The sequence below is a fragment of the Monodon monoceros genome, unplaced genomic scaffold (genome assembly GCF_005190385.1).
Source record: "Monodon monoceros isolate NGI ecotype Baffin Bay Population unplaced genomic scaffold, NGI_Narwhal_1 Super_Scaffold_21, whole genome shotgun sequence".
Lineage (NCBI taxonomy): Eukaryota > Metazoa > Chordata > Mammalia > Artiodactyla > Monodontidae > Monodon > Monodon monoceros.
In genome coordinates this window covers 61,971,646-61,997,556 of record NW_021703778.1, presented here as the reverse complement: position 1 = coordinate 61,997,556, position 25,911 = coordinate 61,971,646, and the positions used below count along the sequence as shown (strand labels likewise).

At 45.6% G+C, this 25,911-nt stretch overlaps 1 protein-coding gene across 2 annotated transcripts in view; it reads right to left on the bottom strand.

Annotated features, from left to right (window-relative positions):
- Positions 1 to 25,911, bottom strand: part of LIPC (lipase C, hepatic type) — a 173,741-nt gene that overhangs the window by 17,828 nt on the left and 130,002 nt on the right. For both annotated transcript variants that reach the window (XM_029236866.1, XM_029236867.1), the window contains 5 exons: positions 10,045 to 10,232; positions 6,223 to 6,405; positions 5,531 to 5,648; positions 3,022 to 3,255; positions 452 to 697 (listed from right to left, as the gene is read on the bottom strand). In XM_029236866.1, the coding sequence (XP_029092699.1) occupies positions 452 to 697; positions 3,022 to 3,255; positions 5,531 to 5,648; positions 6,223 to 6,405; positions 10,045 to 10,232 (969 nt within the window). The remainder of the gene's footprint in view (positions 1 to 451; positions 698 to 3,021; positions 3,256 to 5,530; positions 5,649 to 6,222; positions 6,406 to 10,044; positions 10,233 to 25,911) is intronic.

Sequence of the window (25,911 nt, the reverse complement as noted above, 5' to 3'; positions counted from 1 at the left end):
CAGTGAGGAAGCCACATTCTTGGGTAAAGAGAGAGGCTGTGTCATCATCACGGTCTGGAATCTGTGCAGGGTCAAAACCACTAAAATAACAGAGCCTGAAGTAGTTCCAGCAAAACACTTCAGGGAACTTCTGAACCTTCAGACAAGTGGCTTCATCCTGCCCTTCTGAAGGCTCTCCTGCACGCACCATTTTTTTTTTTTTTAATTTTTTTAAACATCTTTATTGGGGTACAATTGCTTTACAATGGTGTGTTAGTTTCTGCTTTACAACAAAGTGAATCAGTTATACATATACATATGTTCCCATATGTCTTCCCTCTTGCGTCTCCCTCCCTCCCACCCTCCCTATCCCACCCCTCCAGGCGGTCACAAAGCAACGAGCCGATATCCCTGTGCCATGCGGCTGCTTCCCACTAGCTATCTACCTGACGTTTGTTAGTGATGCACTCACCTTTGAACGGGGATTGGGCTCGAGTCACCAGGAAGAGGCTCTTGCTCTTCTTGCTTTGCGGCTCCTGGCGGGCATAGTAGCCCAGCGTGTTGCAGCGGCCCTTTTTGCAGCTCAGGCACAGGCCCTGGCTGAAGCTGTCCATGTCCCTGCACGGGTAGGCCGTGCTCTGCATGTCAGCGTGCAGCAAGGAGTCGATGAAGAGGTGCACCGACCGCTCGTGGGCACATTTGATGGTCTGGGTGATGGCTGGAAAACAGGGCAAGAAGCACATTATCATCCCTTTGTCTGAAGGATCACCTTGTTTCTCAGTGCGGAGTACCGGCACATTAGGAAGGAGGAGGAAAGTGCTCAGGTCAACCCGCTGACTACAGTGGATGTGATAACTGACGGAACACTACACAAGGGGTAGACCCCCTGCAGTCACTTAGTGTGGAGGCATAATCTCAGGCTCCAGGGGGCTGCTGAGGGTACCCTGTATGTTACGGTAGGTGTTTTAATAGGAGCCCCAAGTCACTAAGAAAATCTTGAATTATTTAAGCAAGTGGGGTAGCGTAATTCATTTTGGAAATATTTTAATCTCAAATGGTTAAAAATGCACAACTGCTGATGCTTTAAGGGTGAGTTAGCAGAACAGGCTTGTGCGGAATGCCTCTTAATAAAGCTGGGTAAACCAGTGCCCAGGCAATCTTGGGACTTGGCTCATGGTCTGGTGAGAGCTGAGGCCTCCCCCACCATGTCTGCCTTCTGTCTCAAAGCAGCCACTGCACGCCCTAAGATAACTGGCCTGTACAACCAACATGGGGATTGGCTTCAAGAAGGACATATCCCAGTGACCAGGTCTGAACGGGCCTAACCCAAAACAAGTTTAGGAGGTTTATATACCAAGGATTTTGACCTTTTTTTTGGGGGGGGGGTTGTTTTTGGGTCTCCAAATCTTAACAATCTTTAGTAAAGTTTTCTCTAGGAATGTTGAGGAACCACCACGAGATGTGCTAAGAACCTCATGTGAAGGTGGAGCACAGGTAACTTTGCCAAAAGCTGTTTGCCCAGGATTAGTCATCTCAGTTCTTGGTCACTAGGGGCTATATTTGTAGAGCACCCACTATTCGGCAGGTACTACACTGAGTGCCTCCCCAGATCTTCAGTACAGCTCCTTGAGGCAGCTGTTACGAGTGAGAAAACTGAGTTTCAAAGACATTCACTCACTCACTCAAGCTCACCTAGCCAGGAGGTGGTGAGGATGGTAAAGCAGTTACCAACTGACCAAGTTAACATGTTCACCCCAGAATGGGATCACTTGCAAACAAAAGGGTGAAGAAAACTGAGAAAAACCATACCAAGGGTGGGCGAGGTAAATGAATATCCTTGGTTCCATCATTCTGAAGTGTAGCACAAAAGAGAAAATGGCAGTAATTGGTCAGAGATGCATTTACCAGGCAGCTAGCTAATAAACACCATCCTAGGGGTCTGTGTGGAGCTTAGGGAGGGTGTAAATCTGGGAAGAGGGCTGGATGGTCACCAGGAACTGCTGGTGACTAGAGGGCGATGACTGGAGAGAGATGGTGTAAGGAATGATAAGGGGAAGTTCCGAGAAGGTTCTCTCAGGTGTGGGCGGGTGGAAAATTGGGAGTCCAGCCAAAATGAGATAGCATCCAGTGTGAAGGTCATTCTGATACAGGAGGCGTGAAGGTGGTGATGTAATCACGAGACAGTGTGCGCTCAGCTCAGCTTCAGATGATTGGGGCAAGATGGCGGTATGTGGGGGTCGGGGGGTCTCCCGTTGGCTTAGAGTGAGCTGGCATGCCTTAATCAGGATATTATTTTACAATAATGAGAACCTTGGAATGCCTAGGAAACGTATGGTTTTTGCTCACATCTTTGTTCTTTAATCCGGGGCCTGTTACCCCTGCGCGTGTTAATGTTTTGGTTTTAGGGTTTGAGAGAGAAGGGGGATCGCAACCCAGATAATGCCATATTCAGTTTCTGCCCTGAGGCAAAGGAAGTCACAAGGGCCTATTTAGAGCTGAACATCTAATTGGAAGAATCTCCATAATGAATGTCCTGTAGGGTCAGCTGATTAAACCTCACGGGGGTTGGAAGAGTTATTCCCACTCTTGTGAGACCAAGGATGAAGAAACCATGATCTATTAAGTGGATCATCATAGGGCCCAGAATAGAGGAAGCCCCCTGAGTGAGGAAGCTTCCGGAGAAAGAGGAAGAACCACAGGCATCCGGGCTCAACTTTCAGAAAGGCTAATACCCCGGGAGAGACTTCGCCGGGTACACTGAGTGGAGGTAAGAAGCGGGGACCCCCAGTGGTGCCCCTCAGCTCATCCTCAGCACCTGAGCTCCAGGGACCGCTGCCTGTTAAGAGGAAGGGCTTGGGGGGAGCGGCAGCCCTTACCTACTCCCACAAGCCCTCTCTCTGGGTGGACTTGGTGACCATTCACCCTGGGCCCCACCCTTGCCAAACTCTTCTCAGAATCTTGCAGATTAGACACCACTGGATCCAGAGGCCCCATCAGTTGTGGGGAATGTAAACCAGCGTAGGCTAGTGTCTTCTTTCTCACCATTTAAGCCGTGCTTGGCAATATGTTTGTAGAGCTCTAGGAAGTGGCATCCAGGCTGGTAGGAGCCCCCATTGGGGTAGAAGTCATAGTGGGCTATGGGCTGTTTGATGCCCACACTCAGGCCCATGTGTTCCTGGGTAAAGGTGTGAATGGCGTCCACGAAATTGGCATCATCTGGTGAAAGCCGGTCACTGGGGGAAGCTCTTTTAAACAAAAGGCCCGCAGCATCCAGCCCTAACAGGAAAGCAAGGGGAAGGGTTAGGTGAGAGCAACAGGAGAGGAGAAGAAATGCTCTTTTTACCTTTTTCATGTTATTACACATTCATGAGCTAGCAGGAAGAAGAAAATCCTAGGGCATAATCTTTCTCTCGAAAATCTTGCCATAACTTTTTCGCAGTAAAACTGTAGTAATTCATGGCACTAAAAATCGGACACGGGCTGGTTATTATTTATGGGGAGAAGGGGTTTGCGGGAACTATCCAGTGGTCGAAATAAGGTTATAAGGGAATGCTTGATTTATTTAAGCCAATCAATTTTAAGTACCTCTCAAGCTACTTTCAAGAGCATCTGTTTGCATATTAAAAAAACCCACTGTGCTTATTGTCAGTAGTTCTAACCTATCCATCAAAGAAAGAATTTATTTGCCTGCATGTTGTCAATAATTTCCCTAAACAAGCTGGCTTTTCCCCTACACTAATGTCATTTCATTGGAATGTTCAGAACCGCCTTGGGACATTACAGTTCTCTGGGAAAAATGTTGTGAGCAAATAGGACTGCTCACAGCTCTGGTCCTTAAGTGACAGATATGTTTGCATGAGACAAGTGGAAGCTCCTGGCTGATGGTAGCTGGGAAGTATTTATGCACTCAAGGTTTTTTTCTCTTTCTTCCTTTACCTTCTCTGGAGGACCCTTTGTTGTCCCGTATCAGTCCTGGCTTCCATCACTGTTGGGGGTGAAGGAATTGACAGGGCACCATGACAGTCCCTGCTCTCTAGCCCTGACCTGTAGTTACAAATAAAGGAAGTGATTTATATTCCTTTCTTCGTCAGGCTGACTATGAGATGACAACAGAGTAATTAGCGGTCCTGTTGCTTCTGATATGTGTGGGCCTGGCTAATAATGCCTCATGTGGCCCGTGACACCAGCCGGCGTGGAGAGGGTCCTGGGCCCAGTGCCGCCTCTCTGCAGTTCTGACTTAGCCTTCTAGGCCTGGTTTGTCTGTGAAGGACCTCACTGGGCTTCTGTGGAATGTTCTTGTGGGGGAGGTCTGCTCACCCCCAGGCTATTGAGTGTTAAATCATGGAGGGCGCCAAATACTGATCCATGGATCAGGCCTCCCCGTCACCAGCAAGATGAAAAAAAAAAAACAAAAAAAAACAGAAAATGAGTTCTCATCATGACAAATTTGCTTCGTTTAAATGTCTGCCATTATCCCTATCTTTTTTCAGTGTTAAAATAAATCTCTTCTTTTATGAAGGAATGGTAATAGTAGATAGGAGTTGCCAAAAATGTTCTTTCTTGATGAAATAAAAGATCACAGCAATGTTATTCATCTTACATTTTGTTTGAATTGTTCTCGCTTGTGAATTATTGTTTTAGCCTGATGGGTCTTGAAGGATGAGTAGGAGTTTGGTAGGGAGACTAGGGCTTGGTTTTCCAGGCAAAGAGAAAAGTGACTGCAAAGGCCCAGAAGCACAAAAGGCCACGGCACGTATGTAGAGTGGAGAAAAATCTAGTGTCACAGAAGCCTAGAACTATAAGAAGGGAACAGTGGGAGGAGAAGCTGGAGAGCTCTGGGGACACTACACTGAGAAGGGCCTTGTCTGGGCCTCCTGACTTTTACCCGGTAGGAATCAGTGGGCCTCAGGGACTTGGCTGATGAGGCGTGTTCTCCTGACTGTGACTCTGGGGCAGCAGGGGCGGGATGAGGTTTGTGTCAGGGCAGCCTGGTAGGAAAGGCCTTCTTGTGTGTCTTCAGCTCTTCCTGGGTATCTAGGGGCATTTCCAAGGTGGCATAGAGCTTGGGGTGAGGTTTTTGGTGCAAAGATCCCTCCCTCAATCCAAATGGGCCCCAGAGTAGGACCCACGTGTTTCACAAAAGTGAACACTGAGGTACCAACATGGCTGTTACAGCAAATTTAGGGCTGTCATTCTTTAACTCACGTTGGTCTTTTAAAACTATAGGTTGAAAATAAACTCTTTTTTGCTACAAAAGTGTACACAAAATCTACTTTTTAGGACCTATTTGGCAGGACTGTGAGAGACCTTTGTTTGAGGAAAGGCAATAGGAAGTGAGGCTGTGATTTGCTCTAAATTCTCTTGGAACGGCAGTCTATGACAGCGGTCATGTTTGAAATAAATAGTGCTATAAGTCCTCCTGTGAACTCTAATACAGCCTGAAGGAAGCTGGGGGTGGGTTAATTTATGAGACCGTTGGAAAAGCAGGTCCTTGCTCCACGCCCCCGTGCAGTTGTGAAGATTATAGCTGTTAGTTATCAGGTGTGGTTACCTGTAATTCTCCCAATCTTGTGCTTTCTGCTCATGTAACTGCCGGCGAATCCTGAGACGTGTGCACCCAGGCTGTACCCAATTAGATGAACATTGCTTGGAGAAAAGTGAACAGATTCCTGGAAGACAGCGGCGAGACGGTTTCAGGAGGGGAGAGAGCTGCCTGGATAAAAGCCTTTGTGGGTGCAGCCTGTTCTAGGCTCTCTCTGTTCTTTGTGCCTGGTCACAAGTAAGGTGCTTACCTCCTACTCAGGACTCCAACTGGTTTCTCACCTTGCTGACTCTGTCCTGTTTCCTTTCAGGCTCAGCTACCTGGGACCCTGCCTGGGGATGCTGCCTCCTGTCTGCCCATCCTTACCTGGATGTTAATGCCTTGCAGGAGTGATCTCATTCATGTGTGTGGGAGTTTGATAGCTTACAGGGTGTGTTTAGGTCCCTTAGCACATCCAAAGAGGTGAGCATAAAAGGAACAGTGGATGGAGTAGTGGGGGCAGATGATTCTATAAAACAGGGCTTTAAGGGAGGCATTTGAGAGACCGCTGGGGGTCTGGTCTCTGTCCCATGCCTTCCCATTCCTGTGAGCTTAGCAGAAGTAGTTCTCCCGTCTGCGTTGCTCTAGGAGACCAGCTTAATTCACTCAGTCTTAGAGGAAGGGAGAGGACGGGAGAGAAGGGAGGTCAGGGCAGGTCTCACCTCCAGCCACTGGAGAAGGGCCGCGATCTCCTGGCCGACGAGGCGGGTGTTGCGGACAGCGATGGAGTAGTGGGTGTGGGCCAGGGTGACCCATTCTGCCAGCCCCACGTTGACTGGTCGGGCCACCTGAGACTTCAGCGCGGCCACCATCTGCCAGATCCAGTTTTCCAGCGAGGCTTCCATCTGAGGGTGGAACCACAGGGTCATCAGCTTCCCAGGGAGGGAGGCGGGAGTGCTGTGCTAGCTCCCTCTCTCTACCTGCTCACCTCTTTCCTTCTCCAGCTCTGGGCTCGTGCTGGCTCCTTCTCTCCAAGAGAAAGGGCTTAACCTGGGGCTTCTCAACTTCAGCACCATTGACATTTGGGGCCAGATATTTCTTTGCTGTGGGAGCTGTCCTGTGCACGGTAGGATGTTTAGCCGCATCCTTGCCTCCATCCAAGAGAGGCCAGCAGCACCCCTCTCCTCCCCCTCCCCAAGCTGTGAAGACCAAAAATGTCTCTGGACTTTCCAAATGTCCTGCGGGGGGCTACCCACAGCCCTCCCTGTGCTGCCGCACTTCTGGGTCACACCCACTGTGTTCTGCTTGCCTTAGGGGGGTAGGACTGTGAGCTGGAGCATAGTAGGAACTCAGTAACAATTGGGTTGATTCATTATGGAGAACTGTTCTGTGTATGTTCCTTGTTTGAGAGCCAATTTGCAGGGCACTCCTGAAGGGTTCACAGAGCAAATACGTTTGTGCTGTGTCTGGAAGGATAAATAGGAGTTCTCACGGAAGAATCCAGGTGGGCCGGTGAGTGTGGCGGCGGTGGGTGAGGGTATCTAGGGCACTCCAGGCAGAGGAAGAGCATGTGCAGAGGTGCAGAACCACAGAAGGGCAGTGCGGCCTGTCTGGGGAGAGCAGGAAAGTCGGGTGTAATTGAAGACGAGAACACAGAGGTGAAGCTGGACAGCAGTACTGATGGTTTGGCTTGTGAGTCTGGGGTAAGATGCATTCATTTAATAAATGTCTTTCTACCCAGTACCTTCTATGTGGATGTAACACCTTGGGTTCAAATCCAGACTCTCCTAGTTACTAGCTGAGTGGCCTTGGGCAAATTATTTAACTTTTCAGTGCCCCAGTTTCCTTGTCTGGAAAATGGGGATAATAATAGTGTCCTCCTTCCAGGATTGCTGTGAAGATGAGATAAGTTAATAGATGTAAAGCATTTAGCACCTGGAACATAGTGAGGACTCAGTAAATGTTAGTTATTACAGCTGCTGCTGTTGTCATTATTATTATTATTACCAGCAATAGTAGATATATTCCAGTCTGCGCAAGATTTTGAAAACAAAGAACTCATTCTAGTAAAAGGATCCTGGTAAGAGGACCCTGCTATCTTCATGTCTGTAAACAAGATATGAAGTCAGCCATTACTTCAGCTGACAAATATTTTTGGAGCACCTAATATATAATGGATCCTGTGCGACGGGAGATGAGGGAAGGGATACTCTAGGCAGAAGTCACAGCCTGAGCCAGGAGGAGAGAAGTCATTTGGAAGGAGCTACAAGCAGAGGTAAGGGGGAGGCAGGGAGAGTGGCAGTGGAGGCAGGGAGAGCCGGCCCTGCTGTTTGTAAGGCTCTCAGCTCAAGTCCCTACCTCAAGTCAGGTATCAAGTCCACAGCTCTCTCCTCCCCAAAGCCCTGCTCTGGATGCATTCCCTCCTTCCCAATTTCTTTTCTCTTTTTCTCTTGTAAGGGAAGGTCCCTTTGGCTAAAGCAGCTGAAGAGATGGAATGTTCTTCCCTTACAATGGCCTCCTAATAATCTATCCTTACTCCCTCCGCTCCCATAGGAAAGCTTCCCGTGTCTCATCTTTTTTTTTGGCCATGCCGTTCAGCTTGTGGGATATTAGTTCCCTGACCAGGGCTTGAACCCGGGCTACCACAGTGAAAGCGCCAAATCCTAACCACTGGACCGCCAGAGAACTCCCTCCATGTCTGATCTTTAGTTTCCTTTAAGATAGGTTTCATCTCAGGGTTCTACCCTCCGTCTCCAATTCCATGCTTTTTTTTTTTTTTTTTTTTAAAGAAACAGGGATGGAGCTCCTAGCTTAGCTAGAGAGAGCTGCAGTGAGGAGATTGCAGTGTGAGGCCTGCTGTGTGATGGGGACCCTGCCAAACCCATCCTTGACAAAGGCTTGATGTAATGGAGTCTTTGACAGTGTGGGCTTTGGAGCATGAGGGTTCTAGTTTTGGAGTTCTGTCTACTGAGGGCTGTGTGACTGTGGTAACTGCTTGACCTCTCTGAGCTGCAGTTTCCTCATCTGAGAGATGAGACTAACTCAAGTGGCCGTGTAGGGAGGCAGGAGGATTAAATGAGCTGATGTCTAATGTAAATGGCTTAGCTCCTATAGGGCCTCATCTGTGTTAGGTCTCTTCTCTAGGGGCAGGAAAGCCCCTACCACCTTCACTGCCAACCCTGTGCTGTGGTGGAACACCCCCCGCCCTTCCCTAGGGTGGGGCTCCTTTAAATCCTAGGAGGAAGCTGCTGGCAGGCTACAAGAGCCTCTGTGCTTTTCTGGGATGGCAAGCCCACCTTGTGGCTACACCCACATGGCGTCATGTGGTTCCCATTACCCCATGAGGCCTGGCATGGGGTCTGTTTTGTTCATGTGGAGGGTATGAGTGAATACATGTTGAAAGAGTGGTGGTGGGCCGATGGGCTCATTTTGCTCTCTAAGCTAGGATAGACGGGGGTTGCAGAGTATTTTTCAATTAGATGGTAGGGAAAGGGTTTCAAGTCATGAAATAGACCCCAGATCTCTGGAGGTTTCACAGTGTGAACCAAGCTTCAAATCGTGGGTGGCCTAGAAACCAGTAAGGCAGAATTTCTTCTTGGAAACTTTTGTTTGACTTCAATCACTGCCCACAATATTCTTTTCCCCCTTCTTCCACAGTAATAGCATTTTAGCATCACTAAAAAGCTACACTTTCTCTAAGAGGCTACATATCTTAACCACCTTTCCCTCTAGGTATGGGCAAATGGATGTAACTGAAAGCATTTCACAGATGCTTCTGGGAAGCTAACCTAAGAAAACACATTTATACACCAAAAGGCATTGAATTGTACACTTTAAATGGATGAATTTTATGGTATAATGCGAATTATACCTCAATATAGTTGTTTTTTAAAAACCCTGCTTTTTTGTGTTTACATTTTACTACCTTGTGCTACCTGGGATGCAGATGTGATAGCTAGTGCTCTAGCTGCCATCTTGGACCATACTCTAAGGATAGCAGAATAGTGAGTAGGGAATGAGCTGGGTCCTTGAGGACTTCAGTGACCAAAGCTGTTTATTCAGTTTTGGATTACATATACTGGACTCTTGTATGAAATGGAAAAAAACTTCTGTTTTATTTAAACTACTGCCAATTTGGATTTCTGTTATTTGCAGCTGAATTTAACCCTTAGAAATATAATATTTTATTGGGAGACTATGTCTTCTGGCTTCCTACCTCCTCCTGGGAAACATGCAGATTCACCTTCATGAACTGCAATCTCTTATGGGCCCTTATGTGCTGTGTGACCTTTTTGAGCCACATTTTATTATCTGAAATGTGGAGATAATTATACTTTCTCTGCCCTGCTTACTCATGAAATTGAGATAATCAATAAGATAATGTGTGGGGAAGCACTTGGAAAATTAGAATGTACTGTAAAAGTATTATGCATGAGGTCGTTATCACCAGCTCCCTATCTTTTTATTACAATTGAACACACTAGGGAGGGAAACAAGAGAAAATGTAAAAGTAGAGAGAAAAAAGGCATGTCAGCATTTCCTACCAACCACCCGTGGACTATCATCACCAGAGGCAGAGAGGAGTTGAAGCCGCACTGCTGCAACGTGTCTGAGTGATTGAGCCGAATCTGACAGCCCTTATTGGTTTCTTCTTTAAAGAGCAGAAATCTGGTTCTTGTCTCCTGTGATGTTTCCTTTGTTTCAGCAGCTCGAGATCTCCTTCCAAATGACTCTGGAAGATAAAATTGGAGACAGTGTTTAACCTGGCACCTGTTCCACCTCTGCCAGCTCTGGGACAACCTAAAAGTTTCTAAGAGCACTAGGCAGCGGGGTTACTGCAAGGTGCTGGAGGTAGGCATGGGCTGTGGCTTTGGGGAAGCCCAAAGAGCATTTTATTTCCAGCAGAATGGGAGATGATGGAGGGTGACCTAGGAGGACCCCACACAGAGGTGGAGAGGACCAGATCCTCCATCCTGCCATCCCGGTGACTACAGGATCAGCCAGTCAGACACTGGAGTAACTCCAGGACACTGGGAATATGGGAGAGGCGATTGGGACTGAGGTTCAGAGAGGATAAGTATTTTGCCCAAAATCATTATGCCAATAAGTGGTAGGATTTGGACCCTGTCTCTCTGACTCCAATTCCCTACATCCCTATGCTAGGGAGACAGCACATAGAGCATCTTAGTTTGATGACACTACGCATTCTCTCCCGTGGCTTAACCTGTTCTCACACGTAGTCTTGCACTGACCAGGTAGGACTGGGGCGGGGAGGGTCACAGAGGGAGTGGTGGATTCTGCTTGATGGGGAGTGGCATTCAGGGAGGACTTTTCAGGGAAAGTGATGCTCATGCTGGCCCTGAGGGATGAATGAGGGCTTGTGTGTATGTGTGAGTGGGCGGAAGGAGTAGGGCTTTCCAAGCTGAGGGAACAGCTGAGTAAGGGCTCAGAGGCATGGGACCTTGTGGGTGGGAGGAAGCCGAAGGCTGGGAAGCCAGAGTGTGTGTGCGGGGGTCCCTGGATGCTGAGGAGTCTGGACTTTATGCTCTAGATGATAAGATGCCGCTAAAGAGTTTTCAGCAGAAAAGGATAAATGAATATCCACCTGGAATCTTTCATAGGCTGTGTGAGGGTGGGGTAGGGAGAAAAAGATTGCTTTTATGCTTACACCTTCTGTTGTTTTCCTGAAAGGCTATCTAGCTTCTCTTTGTGGGGAGCCTCACCCTGACTCTGAGACACTGTGGAGGATGGGCAGTCACCCAACTCTCTGAGGCAGCACAATGGCTGTCAAGACCATGATGTCAGTCAGAGATAAAGCTGGGTGGAGCCTGAGGGAGGTGCTATGTTCCCCAGGTGTGGCATCCCAAGATGGGTGACATCTTTTCTGCTAAGATTAGGAATCAGACCAAGAGCTGGGGGAGGATGCTCTCACAGTCCCTTCCAGCCGAGGGTGGGCTCCCCTGCGGCTGAGGGGCAGACACAAGGCCATACCAGCATTTGTGATCAGTGAACTCAATTCAGCCCAGTTACTAAGAGCCCTGATCATTCTTTCTGAGCATAAAGTCATTCAGGCTTCTCAGACAATAAGTCTTGGGCTTTTGGTTTCAGGGGACAGCAGGACAGAGAGATGATGAAATTACAAAGTGCAAGGGGAGGTATTAATGAAACCAATTTTCCTATCCAAAGGTTATTAATTTGAAAGGTTATTAATTCCCAGCAGAGGGCAATGATTTTTCACTATGATGACAGAATGAAATGCATCGTATTTTATTAAAAGGAGATGAGAATGAGAATCTGAGTAACTTCTCTGAGATAAAGAAGAAAATTTCTGTCGCCCAGTTTGACTTTCCCAAGCTTAGAGACTATCTGAGCTTGTCCTCATTCCTGAAAGCATAATCCCAGATTGTGCTCCCCAGCTCATTGAATGCACTGCCCCACTGGTCTCTAAGTCAGAAACCTGGGTGTCATCATATACTGTTTTAGCAGCCATCCAATCAGTCCAAAGCTTCAGGTTTCCAAATATCCCTAGAATCCAGTGCCCTAGCTCAGGTGCACACTGTTTCTTGCTTGGTTTATTGCCACAGCTTCCTAACTGGTCTCTCTCTGTTTAATCTCACCACCCTCACTCACACTGCTGCTCAAAGAATCTTTCTAGAACAGAAATGACTATTATACCCGTTAGTATCTTTAAGCTTCTTGGTATTGCAGCCAAGTCCATCACCTGAATGATGATCCCTCATCCCTCAAATCATCCCCTCTCTACGCTCTCCTGCTACCCCAGACTGCCACTAGTTCCCCCCATTGCCATTTCACATCCCTGCATCTTTGCACTCTCGCTTCCCTCTCTGCTACTCCCCTCTGGTCCATTTGTTAAAATGGAACTCAGACATCACCCCCTCGAGGAAGCTGTCTCTTCTAGCCAGAGGTAATTACTTCCTCTTGCTGCCAGCACCGTATTGGTCCCCGATCCTAAGATAATTGATTTGTTTGGATGCGTGGTGTGTCCTCCACCAGGCTGTGAACTCACGGAGGACAGAGCTGAGGATGCTTAGTAAGTGATCAGTGCGCGAGGTGGTATTCTGTGGGGTCCAGGTCTCAGATCAAAGGCTGTCATTCAATTTGTCAGCCCTATATGAATTGGAGCTCAAGGTAACTAATTTTCTTTTATTCAGTGACTGAATAGCTATATCTTCCTTCATTTCAGGATAGCTGGCTTGAATGCTAAAAACTCTACATGAAAATAAAATGGGGATAGATATAATACCCATCTTGTGAAGTCATTACAAGGATTAAATAAGATGATATTTTTAAAGAGCACGGAACAATGCCTGGCATATTATTAGACCCACATAAATGTGTGTTGTTAAAATAAGTACAGATTGGAGCATCCAGCATCTTGCATTTTTGATCTGTGAAATTCTTTCTTTCTGTGAAAATTTATCCCAGTTACCCTGGATTTAGCTGGGAGAATCTGCTCTGGCCCCAGTACCCGGGGCCTCAGATCTGTTCAGGAGAGTCCTAGGGAAAAAAGAGTTGTCAGATGGAAAGGCTCACAAACACCTGGACGGACCTGAGCTCTCCCTTTTCTTCCTAGGAGCTTGGCTTTCTTTTAGCATGTGTGTGAGTGAGGAGGTTGTGTATATATTAATTCATTCATTTACTTCAACAAATACTTATTAAGCATATTATATTATGCCCTGAGCCCTGAATAGGTACCAGTTGGAGGCAAATAGGGCCTGACATCTGTGTATCAGGAGTCCCCAGTCCAGTGGGAAAGAAAGCATGAAAATCAGCCATCACATGAGGTTGCTGTGAATACTGCTGTGGAGTGACGTCCTGAGTAGGGGCTTTAGGGAAGATGCCAAGAGAAGATAAGGCATCAGTTGAGTCTGGAAGGATGAAAGATTCTTTAAGTGCTCACATCTAGGAGAAATTTTTGAAGAAAGTGGGGCTCTGGTGCCTAAAAATATAAGATTTAGTGGAGGACCTGAGCACTGAAGGGCTGCTGTGGGGAAGAGGGCCTAGGATTCTTTTGCGCAACTCCAGGAGATAGAAACAGAGTCAAAAGGTGGGTGTGGGGGCTTCGCTGGTGGCGCAGTGGTTGGGGGTCCGCCTGCCGATGCAGGGGACGCGGGTTCGTGCCCCGGTCTGGGAGGATCCCACAAGCCGCGGAGCGGCTGGGCCCGTGAGCCATGGCCACCGAGCCTGCGCGTCCGGAGCCTGTGCTCTGCAGCGGGAGAGGCCCGCGTACGCCCCCCGACCAAAAAAAAAAAAAAAAAAAAAGTGGGCATGACATGGAAGGAAAATTTTGACTTTAAGTGGTTCTTGAAAATTCACAGTTGAAGAAATTGGGACAAAGAGAAAATAAAGGTGGCAAAACAACAAAGACAGAAATGTTAATAGATTAGCAACCTAAACTGCACACTCTGTGATCATATAAGGTTGCAGAAGATGGGCCACAGATTTTGTTTTGAGCTTCCTATTGGCCAAATCAAAGAGGGAAACAGGAGCAGTTACAGAATTCATGCTGTCCAGCTGCTCATACTTTTCTGGTCCTGAGGCCTGAGATGGTTTTCCTGTGGGTTATTGTAAAAAGGGGCCATTGCATGAGGCAGGGGCCATTGTCTTGAATACTATTCCTATGAAATATACAGTAGCAGGTTTTATGTGGCTGACTCTGAGAGTGCAATGCAGTCCTCAATGGAAGCAGCACCCATAGCACCAAACAGCGTTTAAGTCTCAGTGAGTCTCTGTAAGACTCTTCGTTGTAATCCAGCAGCAGTCCTATGACTGAAGGAGGCAAGGGCTACTTCAGGTCACATTTTGGGTGGAAGGAGTAGTCCCCAGGTGTCTGAGCCTCCATGGGAGCAGAGTTTGATTGACCCCTTCACAGAACACACAGAATACTGGAGCATCCTCAGGTAAGCCACAGCTTCAAGGATGCACTACTGTGACTCACACCCGAAAGTATACCAAAATCTCTTTCCTAGGCTTCAGCCCTGCCCGTAACAGGCTCTTGACAGGGCTTCTCTACCTGGGGATGCTTTTGACACTGCAAACCCAGTGAGGCCAAAGTGAATTTATTTTCTTTCCTCCCAACCTTCTTCTTCCTTTCTTTCTACGTTTCCTATTGTGGTTTGTGACACTATCATTTGTCCATGCTGTTGCTCAAGCTAGAAAGCTTAAGAGCTGTACTGGAATACAGTCTCTGTCTCCTTGGTAACCCACTAAGGTCACCAAATTCTGAGGACACAGTCTCAGGGTTATCTTCTCTGCCCCCTGCCACTGACTTAGTCTGGGAACTTACAGTTGTTTTTGTATGAGTTGTGATATGGTAATAGACTCTTAACTTTTTTATTTTGTCTATATGTAGAATTACTACATGTTCATTGTAGATATACAATCTGAAAAATGCTGAAATGAATAAAGAATCTCAGTACTCAGAAAAACACACAAGTAATATTTGGAGTATTTCCTTCCAATCTATTCTTATGGAGATATTTGTTTCATAGGTGTTTGTTTGGGGTGTCTATAATTGAGATCATATTATGTGAATGGCTTTATATCCCTCTTTACCTGTCGTGATAATTTTCTTACAGCATTAGAAATTCTTTAAAAACATGCTTTTGAAAAGTGGAACAGGGCTTCCCTGGTGCTGAAAAGGTTGAGAATCCGCCTGCCAATGCAGGGGACACGGGTTCGAGCCCTGGTCCAGGAAGATCCCACATTGCCGCGGAGCAACTAAGCCCATGTGCCACAACTACTGAGCCTGCGTGCCACAACTACTGAAGCCCGTGTGCCTAGAGCCGGTGCTCTGCAACAAGAGAAGCCACTGCAATGAGAAGCCCATGCACCGCAATGAAGAGTAGCCCCCGCTCACCACAACTAGAGAAAAGCCCACAGCAACGAAGACCCAATGCAGCCAAAAATAAATAAGTAAATAAATAAATGTATTAAAAAAAAGAGAGAAAAGTGACATAGTTTGTTTCATTATTGTTGGACATTTAGGTTGTTTCCTGTTTTCTTTTTTTTCCTATTACTAGCAATGCTCTGATGACCATCTTTATAAATAAATCTTTGTCTGAATCTATGAGTGTTTTTTAGTAAAGATTCCCCAAAGTAGAATCATTCGCTTCTTAGGGGTGATCTTATTTATATCTCTTTATATATGCATATATATCCGAATTGATATTCAGCACTTTTAAAGCTAATATTTATTGAGTGCTTTCTCACTAGAAAAGTGCTAGGCACTTTTCTAGCAGTCTTATTTGTATGAACTTATTTAAACCTCACAACTCGTGAGTAAGCGGTTAGTAAATCCAGTGATTGCATTATGAGTGAGGAAATGTGTCCTAATTGTATCGGATAGGAGCTTTTCCTTCTTCAGGCATGTCTTCTGAAATCGTCATTTTTCTCAAGTCTTTAGAAGAGCTAAAGACACACCAATGATAAGAATCTGGAGATAAGGCTGTGATTTTGAGAGGGAGAATATCAACTAAGGCAGGCAGTCAAAGCCTTCAGAGGGAGTCAGCCCCTATAACCTGGAAAGCAAGTTGATGGGCTGGAGAGGCTTGGGGTTGCCCTCTGCATGACAGCAACTTCCTGGGACAGCAAAACTTCCTCAGAATTAGAAGGAAAAGCTGGGTGCAGCCATTACATTTCTAATATTAGATTCCTTGCAGCAAGTGATTTCTCTATTCCTAAGTCAGCCACCAGGTTTGAGGGTTCCTAAAATTTCATACAAGAATAAATTATTTCATTTTCTTTTGGGTAAGGACATCATTAGGTGGATGACTGCAGGCGACTGAGCTGGCTTAGGGGAGAACCAAGGATTCTGCAGTAAAAGGCCCCGATAGGAGTCAGGACCTGTCTTCTGCCTGTGATGCCTGGGCTGGGTGCTTTTGCTCAGTTCCATGTTTGTCAAGCACCACCAGTGTTATTAGCTTGTGCTGAGGACACAAGTGCATGACAGGAGCCACAGGTATTAATATGCCTCCTGCCACAGAGCTGTTTGTGAAATTTCTTCACATTCTTATTTTTCTCTTTAAAGATTTATTATTTATTTATTATTATTATTTTTTAAATTTATTTTTGGCTGCGTCGGGTCTTAGTTGCAGCACGCGGAATCTTCGTTGAGGCACGCAGGATCTTTCGTTGCTGCATGACGGCTTCTCTCTAGGTGTGGCGTGCAGGTTCTCTCTTCTCTAGTTGTGGCGTGTGGGTTCCAGAGCACGTGGGCTCTAGTTGAAGTGCTCGAGCTCAGTAGTTGTGGCACGTGGGCTTAACTTCCCCACAGCATGTGGGATCTTAGTTCCCTGACCAGGGATTGAACCCGCGTCCCCTGCGTCGCAAGGTGGATTCTTTGCCACTGGACCACCAGGGAAGTCCCACATTCTTATTTAAATTGCTAACTCTGTGTGTGTGTGTGATTTCACTTTGTTAACACACTGAAAATATTCCCAGACCCAGGACTAGTGGGAGGGGTCCTCTGGAAGACCATAACTTCATGATTACCCTGAACATCCTCTGGGCCATGTCCTCTGCTTAGGATGGAACAAACCTATGAGATAAATGTAGCCAGAGCTCTGTCCCTGGCTGCCGTGGTCAGGCCTATGATTTGTACATGGCCAACACGGACTTCAGAATTTCTAGAACTACAGCAGGATGGAAAAACTTGAATAAGAATTTAGTCCCTACTGGGTCTTCACAGATTTAGCTCTTAGCTGTTGCTGATTTGGGGTGATAAGCAGATTCTACCAAAGGCCGGGTGAGCAGTGCTTCTCCCACTCCTGCCATCTTGAATTTTGCCCTGACCTGAACATCCCACCCTCCCATTTACTTATTATCTTAAAAATATTTCTATGCCTGGATTTCTCAATTTGGACAATATAGTTACTAATCTTTGTGACACCCCAGAATCACTGCACTGTAATATTGAACCCAAATGACCCAAGGCATAAATTGCTCCTATGAGGTGATTTATATGGCTGTAGTAATTTTTCAGGTCATTAGAATATTTTTTTAATTTATTTTTTATTGAAATATAGTTGAATTACAATGTGTTAATTACTGCTGTACAACAAAATGACTCAGTTATACATATATATATACATTCTTTTTCATATTCTTTTCCATTATGGTTTATCACAGGATATTGAATATAGTTCCCTGTAGAATACTGTTTTGAACTCAGCTGAAATTCCTAAGTTTGCCTTGAATGAATTTATTTTATAGCTGTTCTTTAAAAAACTTTGGGGTCTAGAATTGCTGAAGTAATTTATTACCTTTAGGAGGTTGCCATCTTCCCATTCTCTTTTGCATTCCTGTTTCACCTGTTCTTTTTGTTTGTTTATTTTTGCTTTCTTCTTTTCACCATTTTGTTGTCATATAAGGTGATGAGATAAGATATGGAAGGAAAGCCATTTTCAGAAATCTGATTTATTCTGTTTTCTTTGTCTCTTTTGGCCTGATTTTGCTGGCCATCCTGTAGCCTTAGACTACAGCTTCTCCTTTTGTGGATTCCAGTAAAGAACGTAAATAGAGGCTGTGTTTTCTTGCGGGAAAGTTTTTTTTTTTCCTCCAAAGTTTCTTCTTAGGCTGTACTCCCCTGGCTAAGTTAGAATTTTTTTTTTCTTTCAAGAAATCTGATTATGAAAAAGTATGCCATTCAGAAGAGCTTTCCATTTGTACTGGAATCCTCTGGGGATATGGGGGCTTACTTCCCTAAAGTGGTTCCAAGGTCTTGGGCATATTCCACTCTGGATCAGTTCAAGGTAGGGTAGCCAATTGTCCTGTCAAACCAGGATGAGTTGGCCACCTTAATTTGTGTAAGGGCAATTGAGTGAATAAATGAAAAGAGAAAAGATGATAAAAATGCAGAGGTACAATGTTCCTTCCTGCCTAGTCTTTGAGTGGTCCCCTGCCCTGACATGCTCTGCTGTCTTCCCCATTTGCTTAGCTAACATCACTTTTTCTCCAAATGTAAACTCAATCTTCATTTCCTCAGGGGAAATGTCCTGACTTGGTCACATCTCCCTATTATTTGTTCTTTTAGGTGTTTTTGTAGTTGTAATTTTCTATTTGAATAGTCATTACATAAATATCTATCTCCCCAGTTTGGTGGTAAGCTCCAAGAAAGCAGGATCTAGGTCTGGTTTTGCTCACACTGAAACTTTTGTCAGTAGAGCAAGGATTGTCAAATGTAGTGGTTAGGCCCCAGACCAGGAGCCACGTGGCTTGGGTTTGAGGTCCATTTCCAATACTTACTACTTTTGTGACCTTGGGCAAAATACTTAATGAGATACCACCTCTCCTCTCCCCTTCTAAAATGGTTAAAATTAAAAAGACTGACAACACCTAGTGCTGGCGAGGATGTGGAGCAACAAGAACGATTCATTTATTTCTGGTGGGATTGCAAAATACTGTAGCCCCTTTGGAAAACCACTTGGCAGTTCCTTATATAGGTAAATACACATGTACCATAAGACTCAGCAATTCCAAACCTAGAACTTTACCCAATAGAAATTAAAACAAATGTCTATGCAAAGATGCAAATGTTCACAGAAGATTTATTCATAATAGCCACAAACTAGCAACAACCCATACCTATCAACTAATAAATGGATAAACTAATTGTGATATATCCATGGAATGTACTTAGCAATACTACTTAGGAATACTATACAATAATACTCAGGAATACTACTTAGCAACAAAAAGAAACACATTTCTGACACATACAGCAGCGTAGATGAATCTCAAATGCATTACGCTAAGTGAAAGAGGCCCAGCTTAAAAGCCTGCATACTGTGTGATTCTATTTATATGACATTCTGGAAAAGGCAAAACTATAGTGACAGAGAAGAGATCAGTGGTTTCCTGGGGCCTGGGGATGGAAAAGGCAAAGGGAAATTTATGGAGGGGTTGAAGTATTTTATATCTTGATGGTGGTAGTGGTTCCCTAGGTGTACATTTAAAAAATCGTTCAGAAAATGAGCTACAGCCAGGCAATACTGTTGTTTCTCCACATGACCCAGGGTCTGGGCCTCGGCACTGCAGGCTGAATGGCAGTCTTTCTGCATCAGTTGCTTATGCAGGGCTGGGCTGGCCTGAAAGGACAAGATGTTTCTGAGTCCTCTGGGGTTGAGGTCACTTGGCAGGGAGAGCTCCAGCCCTGACTTTGAACCAAATTATTGGATCAGTCTGGGATGAGCCCAGCCCTTCAGGACCTCAGGGAGACCTGGCATACCTGCAAGACCCTTCCAGGTTCCTTTGGGGCAGGGATGACTAGAGGCACCTAGGGGGTCCATACTTGGGAACCCAAATCATCTGGTCAGAGAGGGTTAGAGAGGAAAGGGACTGGGAGACCACGTGATACAGCATTTACTGCCTGCTTTTAATTCTCTTTCTGTGCATCTCAAGCAACCTCATTTATTGAGGAGTTTCTCATTTTCCTTTTCTTATTTAGTAAGGATATAGATAACACCATCAATCTACTATTCCAGTCCTCTGGAGAGAATTAGTGTTACCACACCAAATAGGTAGAATTACAGTGAAAAGCAAAGAAATGACATCGTGTGGTACAATCTCCCTTTGTAATTTGTTTGAAAATAGCTTGGTGATGCCATTCTCCCACCCCCCACCATTATTCCATAAGCACCAGGGACCTCTTATTGGTAATAATGATCTAGTCCAACTTCCTTATTTTACAGATGAAACTGGGACCCAGAGAGGCCAACAGACCTGTCCCAAACCATGCATCTAGTTAACGGCAGAATCAAAAGAACTCAGCTCTCCTAACATACAAGCCAGCATCTTCCTACTCTGCTGGAGGACAGGAGTCCCAACCCACGTTCCTGCGATGTTTTGGGACTCTGTTCCTGTCACTGGGGTAAAGCTCGGAGGACTCACATTCTGTGTCTTACAAAGGCTGATCCCATCAAGTAAGGCCCCTGGTTGTCACATAGGAAACACATCTTGAGTCTCAGAAGACAGCTGCTGGGGCACCCTCTTGTCGATGGGAAATGCCCCCAAACAGAGGTGACCAGAGTAATAAAACCACAAGTCCCATGACCCCCTCCAACACCTGTCAGAATTGTCAGCCTCATCTTCAGACCAGAGGTTTTTCCTTCCCTCACCAGAGGTAACTCCAGGAGAATTCTTACACAGCTAAGAGGGCTGTGATGCTGGCATCTGACCAGAGTCAGGCCAGGGGAAGCTGCCCAGGAGCTGAACAATCACAGGTTCTTCAACAGCTCTTGGAATGGTGGACCTTGGCATAAAGTCTTGGTTTGAGAGTTGCCAAGAGTTACTTTGATAGAAACATTAACTCAACAGCATTCTTGTTTCAAAATTTTATTTGAATGTTGACGACTGTCCAGCTCCCGACTTTAAGTTTCATTTTCCCTTATCCCTCACTGCCCTGTCTCTGACATGACCTATACAGTTGCCAAGTGAGGCTTCCAAGGAACAGAAGGAGGGGTGGGGGCAGAGGACCTTCACTCTAATTATGAGGTTATGGCATTGTCAGATGGTATCGTAGTCAAGGGCTCTAGAAGCACTGTCCTACTACAGCCCAGAGCTACCACCTTGTGGAGACAAGCACACTGGGAGAAACAGTTGCTTTATTATTGGCTGTACTTGTGCCTGTAAGAGAAAAATGGGGCCCACTCCCTCATCCACAGTCAGCTGCCAGAAGATGGATTGGGTACCTTATACCTAGGTGAGGAAAGGAGAGAGACTGCTGACTGCTTTCTAATCTGGCCCCATGGATGGGAGAGACCCAAGATGAGACCACATCCTCTACGTGGCTTGTTACTGCACAGGGAGACATAGTGCTGTGGAGAGTTTAGCAGCCTATGCTCTGGACTCAGATTACCTAGGTTGAATCCCAGCTCTGCTACTTACTAGCTGTGTAGCCTTGGGTTAGTTACTTAACCTCTCTGTACCTCACTTATAAAATGGGACTAGCGGTAGTAGTCCTATTTTACAGAAGTAATCTTCTAGTCCTAATCTTACCTTTAGGATTATTACGAGTTATAGGTTAAAATATATTGTTTTAAAACAACTTGAAGGAAAGATATATGGACTTCCTCTTAGTAACCCTTAGTGATGATGCATGGTCTGTTCTTAGGCACAAGACCACTTAATCAAAGGAAGGAATAGATTCAGTTTGGAACATTTATATTTATTTATTGACAAAGGGGATGGCTCATTTTTGGGGAGGGGTGTTCTTCAAAGGTAGAAGTGTCAGCAGTTCCACTAGGCCATATTTCAACATAAATAAAATCAGCAGACTACACTTGATAAAGTGAATGGCTTTAACCATTATGAATTAGCCTTAACCTACTGTACTAGAATCCTAGTGCTGAGAAAAATCTTTGCGAGCGCTCTAGACACAGAAAGCTCATAATGTGTGAATCTCAGTGGTGTATGTGGGAGCCGGCTCAGAAGAGCCAATTGTGTGCACTTCTTCTCAACTCTCCACGTTCAGTAATTTAATGTTGATAGCTTGAAACTGGCCATATAGGAGTATTTACACCATGGAAATTGGCTAAATATCAAGTTGTTGTTTGTTTTTGAAAGAGCATCAGTTAAAAAACAAGCTCACCACTGAGTGAGCCCTTAGTCCACAAAACTCAAGTGAGTGGCAAATAGCACATTTCTTTATTTTCTTTTGTCAGCTTAAATGGGGCATTGAGTCCCCATCCTGCGCAGTTTTGGTGGAGTTCTTCTCTCCCAACTTTGTGCAGAGATCTCTCTGTACTGATTATTTTTTATATCAGGTCTACCTGCTAAGAAGCTCAGTCCCATTTTACACAGTCCTCAGAAGTTCCACTCTTTGGGGTTGTACTTAAGGGATGGGAAGCCCTTTGAGGCAGGAGGGGACCACACCACCTCCTTCTTTAGGAGTGTCATGGAAACTCTGGCTGGGTTCTTGCTACTTCGGGACATACCAGTCCCTATCCTCTCCCAGTCAGGAAGTTAAGCATCCTCTCTCTTTCTCATCTCCTTTTGGGGATACATAGAATTATCTTTTTGATGAATTTAGGCTTTTACAAAAGATAGGAATATATGTTAGATTCAAGTGGCTTCTGCTTCTGAGTCCTGAAAATACCTCTAAACTAAGGAATGGTGGTGGTGGGAAAATAAATTCAAAATAATATCTCAATAAATTATTCTGGTATTTAAAGATGAGGAAGCTGAGACTCAGAGAGGCAAACTCACTTATCTAAGCTCACACAGCTAGTTTAGAACAAAGAAGAGATTTGAATACTGGGCTTCTGCCCCAGTCCAGCCTCCTCCCAAGATAACACTTCTCTTTCATGGAGACCCAGGTGGTCTCTACTAGACTAGTTCTGCTTCTGTCCACTACTGATGGTCATAACGGTGGTCAACATTTGCTGGGTGTTTGCTATGTGCCTGACACTCTGCTAAGCCTTGTGCATACTTTATCTTCCTTTGAGCCTGCTCAGATGTGCAGTGCTTCATCTATCCTCTTATTCTCAGCTCCACAGGAAGAGCAGACCCAGGATGGCTTGTCCAAACAGACCTTGAGCCAGCAGCTTAAGTGGGAAAAGAGAACAGAAATCCTTCTTGTCTAATTTGGCTTCCCAGTGGCACAGCTTTGGCGCTCTGTTCACTCGCTTCTTCACTTATTTACTCATTCATTCTCTCTACCAACACTTCCTGAGTACCAACTCCATGCCAGGTATTTTCCCACAAATGAAAGTTGCCTTCAGCTAAATTGTTTCTGGAGCACATATCGAGTTTTCTTCCCTATTCTTTAAGAAATGTATTTGTTGCACAAAGTGGAGTAACAGCAAAAAACAAGTTTTAAAAAATAGATTCACATTCTCATCACCCTAATGGATTGACTTTTTATTTTCCTGTGCTTCTATTCTGTATCCAGAAGCAAATATATTTTTCATGTAACTGTGCAGATATAACTGCTTTTTGCTTTTTTAAATTTCACATTATGTAGTAAACATCTTTCCATATCCCTGCAGTGTTCATACTCATCATTGTTTTTTGTTTTTTTTTTTTTTTTTTGCGGTACGCGGGCCTCTCACTGTTGTGGCCTCTCCCATTGTGGAGCACAGGCTCCGGACACGCAGGCTCAGCGGCCATGGCTCACGGGCCCAGCAGCTCCGCGGCATGTGGGATCTTCCCGGACCGGGGCACGAACCCGCGTCCCCTGCATTGGCAGGCGGACTCCCAACCACTGCGCCACCAGGGAAGCGCATACTCATCATTTTTAAAGGCTAAGTAATATTCCAGTGAGGGAATGCTTTGGAATTTATGTATCCATTTCCCTATCTGGGACAAGCACTGCGTTTTTAATTTTTCACCTTTCTAAACAGAGCTGCAATGAACTTCACACAGAGAGCTTTTCTTTTCAGAGGATTATTTCCATGAGCATGAATTACCTGGTGTGGGATTGCTTGGTTAAATGGTGGGATCATTTTGCTGACTTGGGAGTTGAAGCAGTCTTACAAGTAAGTCCCCCACAGGCGTAGTCATAATTATTACCAACTCAGAGAATCCATAAAACCCAAAAGCTCTCATTAAAGGTGATGAGGGGGTGCTGGAGGAATTGGTAAGGCTGGTTAAAGGACTATTTATGTGGTTATCACTTACTTTTTGCTAGTTACTTGGAATTCTATATTTTATCCCATCCTCATATCACCTCTGTGAGTAGGTACTATCCCCAATGAAACTGGGCCTCAGAAAAGATAAGTGTTTGGACCAAGGTCACACAGGAAGTAGAGTGGCTCTTCTGCAGACCAGGAAGTTAAAGTCACCCACCAGGACTGACCCATAAATCTCCTTTGCCAGGTATTCAGCACGCCACGGGAGGCTCACTGACCATGAGGTCCCTGAAATCAGTCTTTTCACAGTTGCATTCCCATGGTCTAGAGTGTGGCTGTGTTGAATTGCACTTATGGTGACTTAGAAGAGAACTCAGAGACTGACTTGAAGGCATTCCACATGAGGTAAGCAACTGAGCACGTTCTTGTTTGGGTCTGCTGTATCTGCTTGTATATACAATGTGGCTTTAGGCACTCAGAACTACCTCACTTATATTTAGCTATTGATGGACTATGTGTGTTTGTGTGTTGGCAGATCTCCGTAGGTCCTGGTTTCTCATTAACTCATCCGGGTTGACCTTGAGCAAGTCATTTAACTGTCTAGGCCTCAGTTTCCTCATGTGGAAAATGAGGACATTGGACCAGCCAGCTGTGAGGTCTCCATGGTGGTACATGAGATGTCCTCAGCTTTTCTGAGTCAGCTGGATCAAGCTTCTAGACCTGGCTTTTCCCCCACACCAGCTGGGTCTCAGCTTCTACCTCTGGAAAACCAAGAGGTCGGGAGAAGATTCCAGGGTCCCTCCAGTTCTGAGATGTGTGAGTCCTAAGACTGTCCTATCTCTGACTTTCAGTAAATAAAAGGTGCCAGAGAGAAGTGTTTTTGAGGCCAGAGCTAATCAGGCAAAAAGAAAAGTGAGAGAGCAGCTGCGACCTGGTGACTCCTGGCTCTGTTCCCACAGGAATGCTGCCCTCTCCTGCACTGGAATCTGAGCCTGATGCTTTGCAAAGAGAAACACTTGCAGTATGAGGAATGCATTAAGCATGAACTTGGCCAAACAGCTCCAGTGTTCCTCTTTAAGGCAAAAGTAAACTGTGGGTGGGGGAATGTGAGCTGAAGCACTTGGGATAGGCTCTCTAGAGCAGGAGTTTAGGGGCTGCCTGGTGAGGGAATGGTCCTAGCCCACCCAACTACTGAGCCTCCCTGGGGCTTCCTTGGGTTGTAACCTGGGGTTGAGAGGGCAGGTCATTGGGCCCCCTTAGATCTTACATCTTAGAGGGTGAGGATGCACATGATCCCATTCATTCATTCCACCATATATTTAGTGAGCATGTACTATGTGGAAGGGATTGTGCTTAATGTAGTGGATACAACAGTAAAGAAGACAGACTGTGCTTTCAAGAAGTTCATGGTCATATGGTGGAAGCAAGTAAATAGACGATTGCTAAATAGACGATTGCAAGTGTTTCTTGGCTGAAGAATAGCAGAGGCAACTACCCAGCCATAGAGTGGCTGGTGTGAAGGCAGCCAGGGTACCCCACTGGTGGGTAGTATTACCAGTTCCCCAGATAATCCTGGGGATTCCAATCAAAGGCTGGTCCTGAGGGGAGGGAAGGACTATGGAATGTGGGAATAGAATGAGCTCATGTGTGATCAATATGTCGCCTCTGGAGCTTGAGGTCATGGCTGCAGCCTGTACCCTGGGCCCTTCAGCTTTCCTGACACCCTTGGTAGCCCTCATCTCCTTTGAGATTCCCCAGCTCTGGGGTCTGTACAACAACTGTTCCCATTCTCTGCATGTTCGTTTCCTGATGGAGAAATAA